Source organism: Puccinia triticina, chromosome 2A, assembly GCF_026914185.1.
Source record: "Puccinia triticina chromosome 2A, complete sequence".
NCBI classification, from domain to species: Eukaryota; Fungi; Basidiomycota; class Pucciniomycetes; order Pucciniales; family Pucciniaceae; genus Puccinia; species Puccinia triticina.
Genome location: NC_070559.1, coordinates 3,796,746 through 3,814,142, shown reverse-complemented (window position 1 = coordinate 3,814,142; position 17,397 = coordinate 3,796,746). Strand labels below are relative to the sequence as shown.

The following is a 17,397-nucleotide window of genomic DNA, read 5'->3' as shown; positions in this document are numbered from 1 at the left end:
GACACGGATCCGAGCTCAATTGACCGTAGTTGATTTCCTTGAACCATGAGGTGAGTGTTTTGTACCAGTTGGCCAGATCCTGTTTAAGTCCGTATAGTGATTTTTTGAGTCTTAAGAACGGTGCTTTCCTTTTTGAACCTTTGGGAGTTTTGATGTACAGTTCTTCCTGTAGAGGTGCGTATAAGAACGCGCTTTTTACATCAAATTGATGAATGGGCAGTTTTTTTTCAATGGCGAACATAAGTACAATTAACAGTGTGGTGAACTTTCCCGTGGGCGCAAAGGTGTTTCCATAATCTTCTCCTTCTTTTTGGAGAAAACCTTGGATACAGAGTCGTGCTTTCTTTTGTTCTTCAGCGGATATAGTAGCCGGTTTTGTTTTGAAAATCCATAGAGTATACAAGAAGGATTCAGGAGTTTCAAACTTATCTTCCCAAACTTTGTGATGTTCTATATTAGACAGTTCTTCATTGGCAGCTTTAGCCCAGAGATCCTTTTCGCTCAATTTCATGGCGTTTTTGAATGAGGTCGGGTCAGAGGCAAGATACGAGTATTCTTGCAGAGTTTGATCTCGAAGACTGCGACCGATTGTGGATTCAGGATTTAGACTGGTAGCTATATCATCATCACTTTCATCCAATAAGTCATCTGATTTGTTTGATGAGGAAGCCTCATCAGTTTGAGGAGGTTCTTCTTGAGCATTCACATCTTCAGGCGATTCTTTGTTGTGTATTGCGATGTCCCAGTCTGAGTTCTTGACTTCAGGAGAATGATATTTGATAAATTTCACGTTCTTTGTGTCTATGATTTTTCCTTCATCACTCAGAATACAATATGACCGGAGCTCATTGGTGTACCCAATAAGCCTACCTAGTCTTCCTTTTGGTTTAATTTTTGAGAAAGATTGTTCAGGAAGAATCAGATATGTCACTCAAATCCCCAGCGGATAGAAATAGCTGAGCGGAAGACTTTGATTTTTAAAGAGTTCGAATGGCAATTGCTTGGAGTGATGGGTTGTAATTTGATTAAGTGTTAGAGAACTGACTCGAGCAATTTCGCTCCAGTACTTCCTGTCTAATCCGGTGTCCTGAATTATAGTTCTCATTGATTCAATGATCGTTTGATTAAATTGTTCAGCTAACCCATTTTGTTGAGGAGTGTATGCATCCGAGGTACGTTGTTTGATTAGATGATTGATACAATATTCACTCAAGCTGGAGTTCAGAAATTTGGATCCTCGATTGGAATGAAAGATGGATGGATAGTAGCCAAATCTCTTGGCTTCAATATCAACTAGGTAGAAGATTGAATCAGGCGTGCCACTCTTCTGCTTGATTGGAATTTCAGCGCAAAATTGAGTGCAGCTGTCTACAACAGTTAGAATGTATCTATGTCCTTCGTGAGAAGCTGGCCAAATCGGACCAATTAGATCAAAGTGAAGCTCTTCAAATGGTTGAGATGCGGCCTTGTGTGTGGATTTGAAAGAGGCTTTTGTGATCTTTCCCAAGGCGCATGATTCACAGCTCTTGATGATTTTTAGAGGAATACCTAGCTTCTTTCTCAATCTGTGGTAGCTCACGTGACCAAGAGATTTGTGGAGAAACTCGGCTGAGGACAGATGACTCGAGTGCTCAAAGTTTTCAAACTCAAGACTAGGGAGATTTCTGACATAGTTGCCTTTCATTTTGATTTCATTGTTTTTGATAATTTGAAAGGAATTTTTATTGAAATGATCAGTGTAGTTTTGAAGCAAAGGCAACGGACGGAGAGCAGATTTACAACAATATCTGGGATGTAGAGAACATGATCCAGAAACAGTTCGCCATATTCATTTTTAAGACGTATGGAACCTATCCCTTTTATCTTGAGTTGATCGGAAGAAGAGCTCGTTTGTACGCATCCTAATTCTTTGAGTTCTAGAGTATGGAACAGATGAGAATTGGAAGTCATATGAGCCAATGATCCCGAATCCACGATAAAGAGATGCGGAGACTTGGATAGGGATGAGTGAAAACTACTGACGGAGGATTGGTTCTTCTGTGCGGCTAGCTTCTCAAAGTGTTCAGTGCGTTTGTTGGGATACAACTTCCAGCAGTTTTCCTTTGGATGATCGGCTTCAGGATTGTGGTATTTCTTGTGGCACCTTTTTGCTTCATCGGTATACAAGGTAATTGGATTGGATTTTGAACCACTAGAGCTGGCGCGAATTTCAGTATTGTGTTCATGAATTCTAAGGTGCTCAAATACCACATCAACCAATGGTTCCTTGTCGGAGTGAGTGATTTGATTCACTATATTGTTCATATTGGCAGGGAACTTGTGAAGAATCATGTGACCCAAAGCATCATTGGAGAACAACCAACCGGCTTCAATAAGTTGAGTTTGGAAGGTCTTCATGGAGGTGATGAATCCTGAGATGTTGCTGGGTGTGTAAGGTGCCCTTAGGAAAGACTGGAAAACTCGAGATTTGTTCAAAGCTTGATTGGAGGCAAAGAATTTGACAATGGCGCTCCAAATCAATCGGGTGTCGTTCATGTTTGTTGAGTTGACGACGTTAGCTTGGAAGGACGGTTCTAGTTTTGCTACAAGAATAGCCTTGAGATAGACATTATTGTCTGGGCTGAGAACACCGGTAGGACTGGTGAGATCGGTTTTGAGTTTAGCTACATCAAGAAAGTTTGAAGTACGCTGTCGCCATAAGGTATAGTTGTCCATTGACAGAAGTGGAATCCCTTCAACGACAGTCTTGATGAGAGCGCTAGGAATCCCGTCCATAGCTGAAGCAGTTGTCGGAACAGGTTTTTGGTCTTTGAAGATAACGGCGGTGCTTGGTTGTGGTTTAGCCGAGTTGTCGCGGTCGGACATGAACAAGCAATTGGTCTCCAGGGTTTCAACTGTTAATTGTAAAGAACTGGTGACTAAATTTCTGTGAAAGTAAGACCAAAAACCTGAGACAGATGGCTATCTGTAGAAGAACAACTGAGTAAAGAAGAAGTTACGAGTAGTTGAGTTGAGCTGAGAAATGGAGAAGGAGGATTAGTTGTGGGGAATGAAAGTAGAGAATGACAACAATTAAAAGAAAAACCCAGTGAGGAAGTTAGGGACAACAATATAAGAACTAAAGAAGAGAAGCGCTAAGATCTAAAGAAGTCAACTAATGAAGAAGGAGCAGAGTTAGCCAAAGGATAAACCAATGAGAGCGCAGATCAAATTCGGGAAACGCAGAGTTGCATTTCTCACCAAGTGGAAAGCTACAAAGGCTGTCCGAGTTAAAGCTTTCGGAGTCTTGTTGAGAGACAGTGATTGAAGTCTTGATGAATCTTGATCTTGTTTGATGTTGAGAGCGCAGATTGTAGAGGATTGACGAGTGTAAGAGCGGACCAATGAGCGGAAGAGTCGATTCAATGTTGATGATCTCCCGCGATCTGGAGAAGCAAGAGAAGAGTAGAATTTTGAAGATTAGGTTTTGGTTGATGAGTCAAAGATGACGGTACTTGATGCGGCGCAGACTGCACAGAATGAGAGCACGGACTGAATGAAAATGTCACAAGTCAAGGCAAGTTTCAACAGTGTCCACCCTCAATGTGCAGCATAACTGTCACACTGGAGGGTGTGAGGTGTCAGCCACCGGGCGTGTTTGTGTTGAGCAACAGGAATCCAAAGAAAACCACACCACCGTGGTACATAAAGATACAAAAAGATTTGTGGTTAATTCTGGCGAGTTGCCCAGGAATCAGGAACTCGTGAGATTGAGTGGGGAGGAAGACATCCAAGATTTCATGCCGGGGTTGGAGGGTGGGCTTGCCGCCTGGTAATGAACTCAGACTTTTAGAAGGTAGCGATATAAGTCTCTACACTTGATACAACTTGAGCACCGACGATACACTAACCTTTTAGAAGGTAGCAATATAAGTATCTACACTTGATACAACTTGAGCACCAACGATACACTAACCTGATTGTAGCAATGAGTGTTAGTGTTGTAGTTGTTGAGAGCTATAAGTTGATTGCATTACTCTTACACACCTTTTAGGAGGTAGCAATATAAGTATCTACACTTGATACGACTTGAGCACCGATGATACACTAACCTAAACAATGAGAAGAGTTGTTAAGAAAAGGGATACAATGAAGTGAGATATCCTAATGAGTAACAGACCTGATTGTAGCAATGAGTGTTAGTGTTGTAGTTGTTGAGAGCTATAAGTTGATTAAGGAAAAGAGCCGATACATAATTGGAGCGGACATTTAAAGGATCAACTAGGTTTCGGAACAACTGCGGCACAACTGGTAAGAGTAACAAAGCTTAAAAATGGAAAGGACCCCGGACAACTACTGTAAGTTCAATACCTGGGTCCGGGCAGGAGGAGCGCTTGACAACAAGGACAAAGAGTTTGAACCCAGTGTGGGTCCCATGGACTCGGAAAGTTTTGATTAGTTGCTTTTTGTGCATTTCAATATTACATTACAACATATGTGTTACCATAAAGCTACACCAACATGCACTGGTTGGGGGTTACCGTAATACGTGTTATGCCGGTCCTCTTGCCCGGTGCAGCACGGGGCTTGTCATGGTGGACAGTGTGGGGGCGCTTTCTGGCAACACCGTTGGGACGTGGTGAAATTTCCGGCTTGGCAACAGCAAATTTTTCCGGACGGTGCTTTGAGGTGTGTTGTGGGGAAGACTAGCATTGCCCCGTCGCGGGACACCAATAGCACTGTTCACGTAAGAAATCTATGACCATGTGAGAGATATACATCAGCATACTTTCCCAGCCAAATTGGCTGGCACAATGGGATAAACTTTATTTCAATCTTGCTGATGTTTAGCTTACGTGAACAGTGCTAATATTCTGTCCGGGCTCATTGGGACCAATATTTGCCGTAGCTGCGGCCCATTGATGTTGACATTTGGCCTGGGGCTGTTTGACGGCAAACTTGAAAATTTATGCACCCGTGGTGTAGTAAGAAAATCTGCATTCTTGGCAATAGGTGAGGAGACGACTAACAAGTCCAAATCTCAAAAACGTGTATGTATCTCTCCCGAGCACGACCAGCATTAGTTGGGTAATGCGATCTACTTATTTATAGCTCAGAAGAAGATGGTATTTATTCATCAGAAAGGGACACCCGGATTGAATACGAACCAGATATTGCACCAGACCAACGTCCTTGGTGAGAAGAGTTGCTTGTCAACCACTCGGTGCCGGTCGTCCTTCAGACCAGACCATGGCCGGGTGCCCCGGGGTTCCAGCCACTCCGGGTGCACCGCCACCCATGAGTCGCCTTGGCTCATTTCGCATGCTCTTTCTTAAGACCTTGATAACCCGATGGAAATCCTCACCGACGACCCGGCCTACTTCCCACCGGCCCTTCGTATGCATGAGGAAGGTACTTGATAATTAGCTATTGACTTCCAAGTCGGGGTGTGGGAGCTCAGCAAATTAAAAATGAGCAATGGTTGAGTAGATATTGCAGTGGGTGGTTGAAGAAGCAGCCAAGTAGACTATGTAGATACACAAGTGTTAGAACAACAAAGAAAAACTGCAAAGTGTTGTGTGTTTAGTAGCAAAAGGAAAGAAAACAGCGGCTGCATGCCAAATTCCCGTGAAGGTGACTTGATGGATGTGTGCATTGGACGATTGCCAAACAGGGCCCAAGGCTCTGGCAAAGAAGATGGGACCAGTTCAAGGTTTAGGCAGTCGATTGATTGACGCGGCTTCATTGGTAGTGGCTTCGGTGCCAGCAATCTCCTTAGACTTGGAATGTAAAAGCCTATTAAGCACATAGCAAAATGAAGGAAGTTTCACATCAATCATCATGGCGTAGTTAGGCATGGATGTGAGTGTGAGAGGAGGAGTTGGTGAACTTGCTTGTACGCGATCTTGATCGTGACTTCGCTGACGCCAGCGACACCAGCGATATCCTTCACACTCTTGGGGCAGCCGTACAGATGACTGGCGAAGTAAATGCAAGCGCTTGCTACGCTGATAGGGCTTCGACCAGCAAGGATACCCATGTCTCGCTGCAGGATTGCGATCCTCTTGGCGCCGCTTTGAACGTAGAACGGAAGCCCAAGATGACTGCAGAAACGAGCCATGAGATCTTCAGCTCCTGCACCGCTGGATTCGCCTGTGGCTGTATTCAAGGCACCGCCACCGCCAACCGCGGAGGTCTCGAACGCAGCGGAAAGAGCCTTGAAACATTGGCCGATTTGCTTCTTGGGCACGCGGGTAAGCGCAACGACCTCTTTGAACGATCTCCCGACCTTTGATTGCCGACAAGCGATGAAGATGCAAGCGGCGATGATTGCATCGGCTTGTTTACCCCTGAGCAGTTTCTCTATTCAGTATCCGGGAAACGGATAACAGAATCTTAAGCCTGATTCACACAAATACTTTCCAGCCCGGGAGAAGGTAAGTATGTTTGGGGTTTACCTTCATCCGCCCTTCTGTACAATTGCTTTGCAATGTCTGTCACTGTTCGTGGGAGACTGATGGTGTCACACATGTCTTGGATCGAAACGAAAGCGGCGGCAATGCTTTTTTCTCCACTCTTGGCCGCAGCGCGGGTAGCCGCACGATTGAGGTCACGGGCCACACCAGTATTGCCATCCTTGAAGGAGATGACGGTTTCAAAGGTCTCGACGCCGTTCAAAAGTGGGTTGCTTGGGCCACCGACACGAGAGGGGTCGTCACCTTCGTCACCTGCGAATGTTCGCCCTGAGATAGAAAAGGTACTGAGTCAAGTCAGCTACCGAGATTTGATTCGAAGCGGCCAGGTGAAACCGTCAGAGTGAGGAGGTCAACTATGTAATGAGTCGGCAGCAAACATTCAGAGCGAGTGTCGACGATACGCTGAGCAACGGAAAAAAAAAAAAAAAAACAGCAGCGGTGAGCAACAAGGTTTTTTTAGCGTGATTTCAAATTGAAAGAGAGAAGCTCAAGTATCTCACATCACCAACGACTAAACCACAGCTACCACAGACAAGATCCCCAGATGAAAACTCTTCGACCAATCTTGCACATTTGCAATCAGGGCAGATGAGACGAACGTTCTACGGAGCGAGGTTTTCCAGAGAGCCGATTAGGAGGAGACGGGTAAGGTTCGGTTGAGACGGGAACGAAGAACACACCAGATCTTGTCGGAAGGCTGCTGCTTCCTTAGGAGCCTGAGGATTGCGGGAGGGGAATGCGATGGTTGCCATTTCGGTCAGGAGAGAGGATCGGCCAGATAGTATGATGGGGTGGTTAGGCTCGAGGTATGTAGCAAGCGGTTGCTGTGAATCGTGATGCGGGCGGAGGCTGGCGGAGACGATGGGAAAGACAAATGTGCAAAGCACCGAACTCCACCGAAGTCAGGCTGAGGGTGTTTGTGGCCCGGGGTTCGGTACGGGGGATAAAAGCTGTCCCGAAGCCCCGATCCCGTACCCCCGGAGTCATGCACCGATGTTCTCCACCGCGGGCTCCATATTTGGGGCCCTCTGAGCCTCAAATAGGGCCCGCACAAAAGATAGAGCCGCGCGGATCCGATTCATTGACGCACTTTCCCTCTTAGGCCAAAACCACCTGTGAAAAGAGGTAAGTTTATGGCTGCTGTGAGCAACATTTCATGTTTTTGGAAAGCTATGCCTGATTGGAGGTTTCCGAATCAGTGAAACCTATCATCAATGTACCAAAAAAATTGCTCATAATGAACACCTGACAAGGTGCCGTCAAGATCATGACCCGCCTATCAGATAAGTTGAACTTTGCCCAAAACTCATGTTGAACGTCCATCTGTGTGCATTGGTAAGACGATTCACCCCGGGGTGGTGCCAATCCATCGTAAGACTGCGATCGCTGCATGTTCTTGCAGCATCATAATCGATTATCATCCTTTTGATCTGCTCATCTTTTGCGGGGTGTGCAGTGTTGTACAATTATATTCAAGAAAAAGCCAGTGAATGGGTGTACAAGCTGCATTAGATTTCAAGTTTCAGAGGAGTGGGCTTTGCGCTCTATATACCGTCGAACCTTCGTTGCAAGTATGATAATGGACAAGTAGATGTTAGTAGTGAGGGGTATGACAGAGTAGCGTATGCACAGAATACAATCAAGTGCTATGTATGTAGTGGGCAGAGATGGGTCAAAAAAGAACATTATAATCAAGTGCAGAAATTACGGCATGTGAACTGAATTTAGGGGCTCATAGACGGCTTTTGATGGGCTGTTCCTCGCCTGACTTCGAACTTGACTGGGATGCCGTAAACGATAGGCGCAGCACCTGTATGGTAAACGAGGACACAACAAACCACAGATGAGTTTACCTTGGGACTCGAACCTCTCCGAGGGTATGGGTCTTATATTGGCTCAAGAAAGAGACACATACCGTTGAGATACTTGAGTTGACAACTCGATCTTGCCGAGGCCAGCGCACCAGTCAGAGTCATTGATGAGGATGAAGATCTTCCACGATCCTGATCGTCGGATTCGAGGCCGGTTTTCTTGAACAGATCGAGAGCCAATTTGTCGATGTCCTTATCCGTCACGTCCCACAAATTTGCTAGCAATGCGGGGCTGATCAAAAGAGGAAATGAAGGTCAATCGGGGCTATGAAGCAAGCCATCTACGTGGGGACGCTACCCTTCCGAATAGTCTATGGAAACAAGTCTCTTACCATCCGGCTAGCATGTAGGCGTACGGCGTTCCGGTAGGATCAAAATCACCTTGATCATGCAGCATTCCCGACGAGCAACCCCACAACATCGCGACTGCACAACGGGGGAGTTGCTTGATAGTTTGAGAGCGAATATATTGCTCTGCTCCGCCATGTCCGAAATAACTACAAGGTACAAATGGGCGGGGTTAGCCAGGCGTCTGAGAGACGGAAGGTGATGACGGCGATAACGAGTAGGGGCGGTTTGATTCGGACGTACAGCATCAAATTGGATGAAAGCAGAGCCTGCTTGACCTCTTCGCTACTCGGTGACCGGCCTTTGATTCCGTTCCAGCTCGGTTGGCTTTCCAACCACCCTTCGAACTTGAGTTGAGTGCTGGTCAAATCACCGCTAGGGTTCAAGATGTACGACGTGCGAGTTGGGTCTATCGACAAGGGGGCCAAGTCGTTTGCCTGTTCATCGCCAAGGCGATCGCGCAGGAAACTTAACGAGGGAATCCTGCTGACTGAATGGCCCGTCAGAATCGGCAGGACTTCCCACGGAAAGCCGTGCAGGTTTTTGTCCAATATCAGGAACAGATGTTGTGGTGAACATTCTTCTTCAGAATAACCGACCAAAAACTCCTTTTGAAGGTTTCGCAGTTCACAAACAACCTACACCATAAAAGGGGTTCGAGGTTTTTGAGATCAGACAATTTGCAATTGAAAAAGTATGAATGTCCAAAAAAATGGCAACAAATAACTTACTTGGTCTACATCCACTTCGTCTCCAACGACAGGAGCTTCGTGAATTTGATAGGAATCAACCACGAATTGAATAAGATCCTCCAAGTCTTCATCCCGACAGTTGATGGGCAAAGATATGAAGCAATTGACGATGTGTTCATCCAGCGGGCGGTTGTAGACCGTTTTGTCTTGGGAACAAATCAGATGATGTCGGAAGATGTTCTCCAAAGCTGCTTGCAGGGTAGCCATATCATTCACCTTATTACTCGGACGCAATAGTCCCTGTACACATCAAACATTGGCCATGAGCTAACAGATAATGGGGGATGGGAGAGAAGGGGCTTGATCTGAACGTACTTTACAAGCTCCGAGCCAATCGTTCTCAATTCTTTCGATAAGGTTCCGCATCCTGATGTCTAAATCCTTGCGTTCTTGCCACCACGAGATCTTGTCCTGACGACCAGTGACGTGTCGGGCGCGTTGGGTCGCGGCATTGCTCTTGCTAACGATGGCTTGCAGTTCTTCTAGCGCCACCTTCAAAGTGAACAGCTCGTCTCCCCCTTCTCTCCGATTGAACCGATCCAGAGGTAGTTTGACGCCCAAAGGATCACATGTCTGGTTATGCTGGATAAGGAATAGACTGTCTTGATCGAAGGCTAAATGTATTGACACAACATGCCATCCAGCAGGGAGAGCTGGTAGGGGCCGATATTTAGCAGGCGATATGATGTCATTCCTGTGATGGCAGGCCACGTGTTCCCATCGTCTTGAACCGGCTCCCGAGATCGAGGCAATCGGTAGTTCATCTCCGGATGATAACGATTGCTTGGCCTTTACTTCCGATGGCCAACTGGTATCATCACCAGGTCCGACGACACGGGATTTAGCTCGAACGCATTCGATCATCTCCCGTCGTATAGTCAGACTGCAAACAAAATCTACATACAGAAGGCCACGAATGAATGAATTAGCTCAAAAAAAAAGCAAGCAGGTGGTTGCTTCGAGGTGGATTTTGTAACCTACCCAGGAGAGCTGCGACTTCGCCAGCTACGTTTTTGCGTTCTCGTTGCAGAATGCTATTGATGAACTTGAGGGTAATCAAGACGTGAACGGTCTCGTATAAATTGGGAATGTCGGCGCATCCTAACGTCCGCTTAGTCAAGACTTCTTCCATTGTTTTCAAGGATCGCGAAAGCTGAGGAAACTGATCCTGGAAATTCTTCGACTGATCCGGATGACGTTCCAGCGAAGGGATCACAATCACTGATGCAGAGGTCCAGGGATGAATATACGCGAATTGGCAAAACGAAGAGAGGAACCCAATAACATGTGAAGTGTCTTACTGGCTTCGGATAAAACTGCTAGTAATGGATCCACCCTGAAGTTTTGAAGAACGTCATCCAACCCAAGCATTGCTAACAAGGTTGTTTCGAAAACCTGCACGAGGATCATCAACTTTAACACAAAATCTCGGAGAGTGAACATGAGAAAGCATCATACCTTTTCGCGGATCTTGTACGGCATCTTGGAAAGCAGTCGAAGAGGCTGGGAAACCTGCTCAGGTCGGCGCATTGCGCGCGCGACGAGCACTAGGGAAGAGCAATAGGATAAGTTTCTCGGGCATTCTTTCTCTTTGCGCGAGAATTGTGAGAACACACCTTGAATGCGATTTGTCTGGGCTGCTATTAACAAAGATTGAGCGGGCGCGGTCGGGGCAAGAAGCAAGCCTCTTGACGATTGAGTAGACATCCTCGACGAGTTGAGCGGACTGACGAGAGCTTGCTTTAGGATGCAGCCAAACTTCCAGATTGAAAGGAAAATGGAGAGCACATACCTTGTCGGTCTATGAGCTGAACCGCAATGGTTACCATCCAGGTCCTGTAGCACACGTGCCAACTCAGTGCAATTGGCCTTGGCTTCGTTAAAGGATTTTAGCTGATAAGAGATCTGGCACTTGAGCATGTAAATTTCGGCGAGCTCAAAGGTGCGCCGATCTTCCATCATCGAAGAAGCATCTTGAAGGGCATTGTGGGCCGCATCGAACTGTCGTTTGAGTGTCAAGATGTTGGCTCTGATCACGGTGGCGCTGATTTTCAGCCGGTGAGATCCGATCTGGCCAGCAACGGTAGAAAACTGGTTCAGATATGCTTCAGCCATCCTAGGCGAGCCTCTGTTGATGTATAGACCGATAACCCTACTCAAAGCTACAGGGATCATGGCAGCAACTTGCCAGGTGATCTCGCCGACTGGATGGCTGTCAACAGTAAAGGAGTGGGGGTTCACCTCACTAGCTATTTCGGGCAGAGGAGCACAGTCTTCAGCCTTTGTATTGCTGCTGAACACATCGTGGATGGGCTTGGTTGGCGCATTGGATACGGTTGTTTGGGGGGGATTCGATATCCGAAGAATGTTGGATGAAGCCCGGTGCAGCAAACGAACAGCGCGGGTGGCGAACTCGATGGCGAGAGCCAAGTCGCCCTGCTTTTCTTGGATATGAGAGTAAGTAAACGACGCGAGGGCGATCGTCCGCAAGAATTTGGTCCGTTTGATCACTTTTTGCGCTGGAGAGATATCTGCATTCCGGGTGGTGTACTCCTCCTCCTCGACGGCCAATGCCCATTTTTCGCCCGCAGAGATGAACACCGAGTCTGCACTTTCGAGGTCATCCGCTTCGGAAAAGCACCTGGAGTAAAGCAATGAGATGAGGCTCTCGCTAGCTAGAGCTCCCGGGAATGTGTGAGTCGGCAAGGACTGTATGAAGCGCTCGGCATCGGTCAGTAGCGTGCTAGCACTGGAATACTCTTCACAGTGCAGATAGGTTGAAGCTAGTTCGATCATAGTCGCGATTCGACCTTCAGAGTGCTTGCTATCTGACACTGAAGTCCGCGCTGAACTTAAGTCCTGCAAGAACCGCAGCAGTCGCAGCTTTTGAGAAACCAGGCCGTGTGCGCCAAGAATGTGTGTGAAGAGCATGAGATGTTGAACGAGACGTTCGCGATCGTCAAGATGAAGAGCGTCCATAGCACCATTTGTGGAAATGACGTTGTTCTTGTTTGATTGGAACAGTGTTCTTGTTGACTTTGAGGCGCCCTGTTGTTCAGGAGTCCTCATCGAATCAGTCCGATCAATCCGTTTGCTTGGCGGCGTAGCTAGAAGGTTGGTGCCCTGATTCGGCTTGGCCACTGCAGCACGCGTCCGGGGTTGAGCCGTGGCTTTGATGGTTGCTCGAGGTTTTGATTTGGGGGCGGGCTCTTTCTTTAAGGTGGGCCCGAGCTTAACGGGTGTCGGAGGCAATGGGACCTTCTCCAACGCGCTTATGGCAGACTCGGTAGCATCCAAGAATTCTTTCTGTAAATTTCTCGACTGGGAACATACTGCCAGCCACATGTAAGCCAGAGCGTGAAATTGTTGAGCGTAAGGCTTGAAGCAATCATCGAGGCCCGAGTTGGACGTATCGAGTAGGTCTGAGACTTCGGCCAATAGTTGCTTCAAGATTTGGAAAGTGGAACCGGACTTGGATTCTGTGCTCATGCTGACGTGCCATTCCATCAGCCGGATCAGCGTTCTGGCCCTCCGAAAAGGATGGGCCGCGGGTTGATAAATCTGGGAACAGTCATCCAAGATTGCTTTGAGAGCCAAACGACATTCGCTCTTGCGAGTGTTTTGGTAGAGATACTGTAGCTGGAGCTCTAAAATCGCCCCGATTTCTGAACTTGATAGTTGATTCGGTGCCAAGCTTTCGAGAAGACTACATTTGGACATTGGTAGAAGCATGTCGCAAGCGGCCAACCACGTTACTCGCTGCACTAGTTTACACAGACCTGGCAGTGCATCAACTGCGCACTGGGGGCCGGAACCATCATCAGCTATCTTTCCAAGAGTCCTGAAGTCTACTTCGGAATGAGATGCAACGGCCGAGACGTAGGCTTGGTAGGATTGTGATTTATCTATCTGGAGGTAGCATATAGCGAGAAGTTCCCAGCGCTTGAGCAACTGTCTTTTCAGAACTTCAAGCTCTCCATTCGCATCATCATAATGGCTCCATGTTGGTGGAACCGCGTCGGTTTGAAGGATTTTGAAGAATCTGCTAGGAAGCTCGCACGACGGTCTGACAAAATTGATTGCCATTGCTAGCTTGTCGGCCTGATACAATGCTACACCGGTGTTATAATATGTCGAGGTAAGACATCTGATCACCGATACATCAGGCTCAGGCAACAACTGCAGCAACGGTGCACATTGGCTCAAGTGTTTCAAAGCTTTGTGATGCGAATCGGGCGAGTTTAGTTGAAACGAGCTTTCAGCCAAGGCAATCAAAGTTTCCGCCGTGCCGGTTATCATCATCGAGAGAATCGCAGGATCCAAAACGGGCTTGTCGGCTGGCCGTTCAATATCTTTGAGCCATAAATCGATGATGGCTTGGGAAACTCTAGCGCACGCTGTGTAAACGTCGCTTGTAGGAGGTGATCCGTCATTAGCCGTAGCTTTTCTGAGCGCCCGCGCGCATGCTCGCCGTAATTTGTCAATGAAAATGTTCATTTTTTGATGCTGCTCTGTTGACATCGTAGCGCGTTGGTGGCCCAAGGCGGCGAGTGTGAGCGTTGATTTTTCCAGTTGGTTCGCGGTTTCCTTGTCTGGGGTTCCAATAACATTAATGATGTCAGTGATCTGATGGATTGGCGCGTAAGCGTAAGGAGAATTACCGTCATACCTTCTGCAGTCTTCAAATATAGATCAAGTGCGGTGCTGGTGGCAGTAATCTTGAGTAGTAGTAAGCCAACATGTTTATCGGACGCGCTGCCTTCCTTTGACGGTTGCCCATCAGGGGTGACCCTGGATTGGTCATAGGTAGTCTCAGATGTCGAGTACAAAAATGTACTGGCTTGATTGACTAGTTCAACATCACCAATCTTACGAGCTAAACCGATCACCGCCTCGCATAGACTTCTCCAGCCTGCGTTTCGAGTGGCACAATTCGCATCGGGTGTTTCTTTACTTTGAACAATCTGAACGATTTGCGTGAAAAAAGTCCTTGCCTCGGAAACCACGTCTGAGAGTTGGTGTGGACTTGATCGGGCGTACAGCAACAGAGTTCTGCGAGCTTGTTCCATGGAGGTGCCGGCAGGCGCGAGTTCTTTCAAGCGGATCTGGCAGGCCAGCAATAGTAAGACGGCAGATTTCCGCAATTTGAATAATAGCCGAGGTTCTGATCAGATAGATCGAAAGCAGATCGGGTGAGTATCCTCGAAGACAAGCCTTTTAAGACCGAGCTCGACTGATGGCATCAAGGGGCATACCCAATAAATCTTCCCACGATGAGCAAGCCTTGACTGTCGCTGAATAACAAGCTTGTACAGCGCCTAATATCTTCTTGATAACGAGTTCATCTGGAGGAGAGCTAAGGTGGTCGCCAAGTAGTGATACGATCCATTTGAACAGAGCATTGCAAGACTCCAGGGCACAGAGGCAGCAATCAGCACGGATTTGAGCGGTTTGGGTACTTTCGGCAGGAGCTGTGGGCGGGGCTTGTCTAGCTGAACCACGTGAGACCGATGCGACTGTACCAATGTTCCCGTTCAGGAAAGCTTGAAAGCCTTGAGCTACAGCCGTGAGGACCAGCACGGCCGCGCTAATCAGATGCGGTGTAGATTCTTCGTCGTGGTTGTTGGGGGTGAGAAAAGACATGACTTTCGAATAGGATTGCCAGGATGTAGAGGCGATGGGCGACGGATCGATAGGTTTGGGCGTGGCCGTGGGGGGAAGAGCTGGGGTTAAGCGGGATATCAGGGCCTGCAGAGAGGCGTGTGCAACTGCGAGCAGGCGAAGGGCTGAGTTGTACTAAAATAGAAAAATTTCAGTAACCTGCCCTGGTCTGAAGCACGCAAGGTTATCTGGCGCGTACCAATTTAAGCTCAATGGCGTGGTTTACTAGAGCCAGTCCCGCCCGCTCGACGTCGTAAGATTTCTTGCTAAAAGCACTGTTTGAGATCAAGCTTCGTAAGTTCTGAGTGGCCGTGTGGCCTTGGAGGATTGCGTCGAGAGCTTCTTCCAGCGTGCAATCGGGCGCAATGCTGCTTGGCTCCCTTGCAGGTTTTTTCGAGGTCGTGCTTCCCGGGTCAGCGAGGATGGATGGGGCCTTCCAGCCGGTCTGCCGGATCGTGGAAAGCTTGGAGAGTGAGATGTTGACGTTTTTCATGGCCAAGTTGATCTGCTCGCCCAGAGGCAGGGCTTGTTTGTTCCTCCGACGGGTGGCTGGGGGCGATTGACGCGACATTCGACGTGCTGCTTGTGCGATTCGAGCGAGAAGATATGTGCAATGCCGGGCTGGGTGGCGAATCGATGTTGCTGATGGCTGGAGGGCTTCCGGGCCGAGTGTATCCCGGGGGTCGGGGCGGGGGATGAGGGCAGCCCAGAGCTCATGCTCGGATCCCCGAGGCGTGCCCCTCGGCGTGTCCTTTAACACTGGCCGGCTGCGTTGTACTTTCGAGATGCTCCCACACCGCATCTCGCCCCAGCACGCGAAGGCCATTGGACTCGCGAGAAGATACACGGAAACTGTGCTCGGTACCGGCAAGGAACGGGTGCGAGCCGTTGGACGCGGAACGAGTCGAGGGAGATGAGCAGCGACTACTCGCGGGGATGGACCGGCGGCGGAGGGGAGAACTCGGAGCTGGAGGAGCTGCTGAGCCATCTGCAGTCGGCGGCCGAACACGGGCGCGCACGGGACGAGCACCCGATCCTCGGCTTCGACGACTTCCTCCACCCGGCCCCCGCCCCCAGCGCCCGTCCATACCCCACCCCCTTCGGCTATCTCCCCTCCGACGACCACCACGACGAGGACGAGGACGAGGAGGACGACGATGACGAGGAGGACGACGAGGATGTCGACGAGGAACGCAAAGCCGCCGTCCAGGCCGCGATGCGCGGCACCCATACCCCCTTCATCCCCCTCAGCCACTCCGAACGCGCTCACACTCTCGCTGAAGACGAAGACATCGACGACGAGCACCAATGCGCAAAAGAAGAAGAAGACGAGGAGTGGCAGATCCGCAGGATCGCAGAGGACGAGCTTGTGAAGATCGAGTCCGAGGACGAGGCGCTGGTGGCGGATCCCGACAGTCCAACGGGAGGCCATCCATTCGAGCTCGACCCGAAGGAGGAAGCAGAAGAAGAAGAAGAGGCAGGGCCAGCTGGGGCCCCCCCGTCCCCGGCGGCCGCCCAGACTCCTCCACCCTCCTCGTCCGAGCTCGTCATGCGCGACAAGCCGGGCGTCGCCGGGCTGCCGGTCCGCGGCCTCAACAACACCGAGCGCCCGGTGTTCGTGAACCCGAAGCAGTACGAGCGCATCATCAAGCGTCGGCTCGCCCGCGCCAGACTCGAGGAAATGGGCCGCTTGTCCCGCGAACGTCAGGTCCGTCCTTCTCCCTCCACAATCCCTCATCCCCTTCTCACCGCCTCTCATCCTCGTTCCTTTCCCACCATAGCCTTATCTCCACGAATCGCGCCACAAACATGCCGTCCGGAGACCGCGAGGACCCCGGGGAAGGTTCCTGACCAAAGTGCGCACTCCTCACTCCCCCCCCCTCCCACTTTCCTGCCCCAAAACACTGATGGATTAGTCCCCCTTTGCGCTTTTTTTTCTGTCTCGCCTTGGACAGGAGGAGCTGGCCGAGCGCGCCGCCGATCCATCCGTCGATCCCAATCCCACCTGAACACACACAATCACCCCATCCCATGCTTTGTTCTGCGTGGTTTTCCCATTCAAGATCGTTAAATAGGGGAGGGCCGTTCTCGGCTCTCTGATATTGTTATCGAGAAAAGAGGGCAAAACCTATTTGATTGTGGCATAACCGCATAGGTTTCGGTCAGATATGGACCCAGATAAATTTGACTTTGTCCACAAAAGAGGGTGTAGTTGACCAGGGCACCACTTGCAACAAAAGGCGAATGTCACGAGTCATTTTCTTAGCGGGTGCTTGCCGAGGTGATGGTGCGTTTGCAACCAGGGAGGGC

At 49.0% G+C, this 17,397-nt stretch overlaps 3 protein-coding genes across 3 annotated transcripts; 1 reads left to right on the top strand and 2 right to left on the bottom strand.

The window, feature by feature from the left end:
* Positions 1–5,687: 5,687 nt before the first annotated feature.
* Positions 5,688–7,207, bottom strand: PtA15_2A386 (uncharacterized protein; the record flags this gene model as incomplete). The annotated part of the gene is made up of 6 exons (XM_053166402.1): positions 5,688–5,775; positions 5,874–6,342; positions 6,438–6,722; positions 6,833–6,857; positions 6,956–7,057; positions 7,136–7,207. The coding sequence occupies 6 exons, from the start codon at positions 7,205–7,207 to the stop codon at positions 5,688–5,690; spliced, it is 1,041 nt and encodes a 346-aa protein (XP_053017628.1).
* A 972-nt stretch (positions 7,208–8,179) lies between these two features.
* PtA15_2A385 (uncharacterized protein) lies at positions 8,180–16,519 on the bottom strand (the record flags this gene model as incomplete). Its single annotated transcript, XM_053166401.1, has 16 exons — positions 8,180–8,265; positions 8,371–8,558; positions 8,659–8,823; positions 8,918–9,312; positions 9,406–9,666; positions 9,742–10,322; positions 10,408–10,647; positions 10,728–10,821; positions 10,885–10,973; positions 11,043–11,152; positions 11,219–14,018; positions 14,096–14,590; positions 14,682–15,222; positions 15,287–16,141; positions 16,274–16,360; positions 16,451–16,519. The coding sequence occupies 16 exons, from the start codon at positions 16,517–16,519 to the stop codon at positions 8,180–8,182; spliced, it is 7,056 nt and encodes a 2,351-aa protein (XP_053017627.1).
* A 117-nt stretch (positions 16,520–16,636) lies between these two features.
* Positions 16,637–17,096, top strand: PtA15_2A384 (uncharacterized protein; the record flags this gene model as incomplete). The annotated part of the gene is made up of 3 exons (XM_053166400.1): positions 16,637–16,795; positions 16,869–16,943; positions 17,043–17,096. The coding sequence occupies 3 exons, from the start codon at positions 16,637–16,639 to the stop codon at positions 17,094–17,096; spliced, it is 288 nt and encodes a 95-aa protein (XP_053017626.1).
* Between the last annotated feature and the right edge of the window lie 301 nt (positions 17,097–17,397).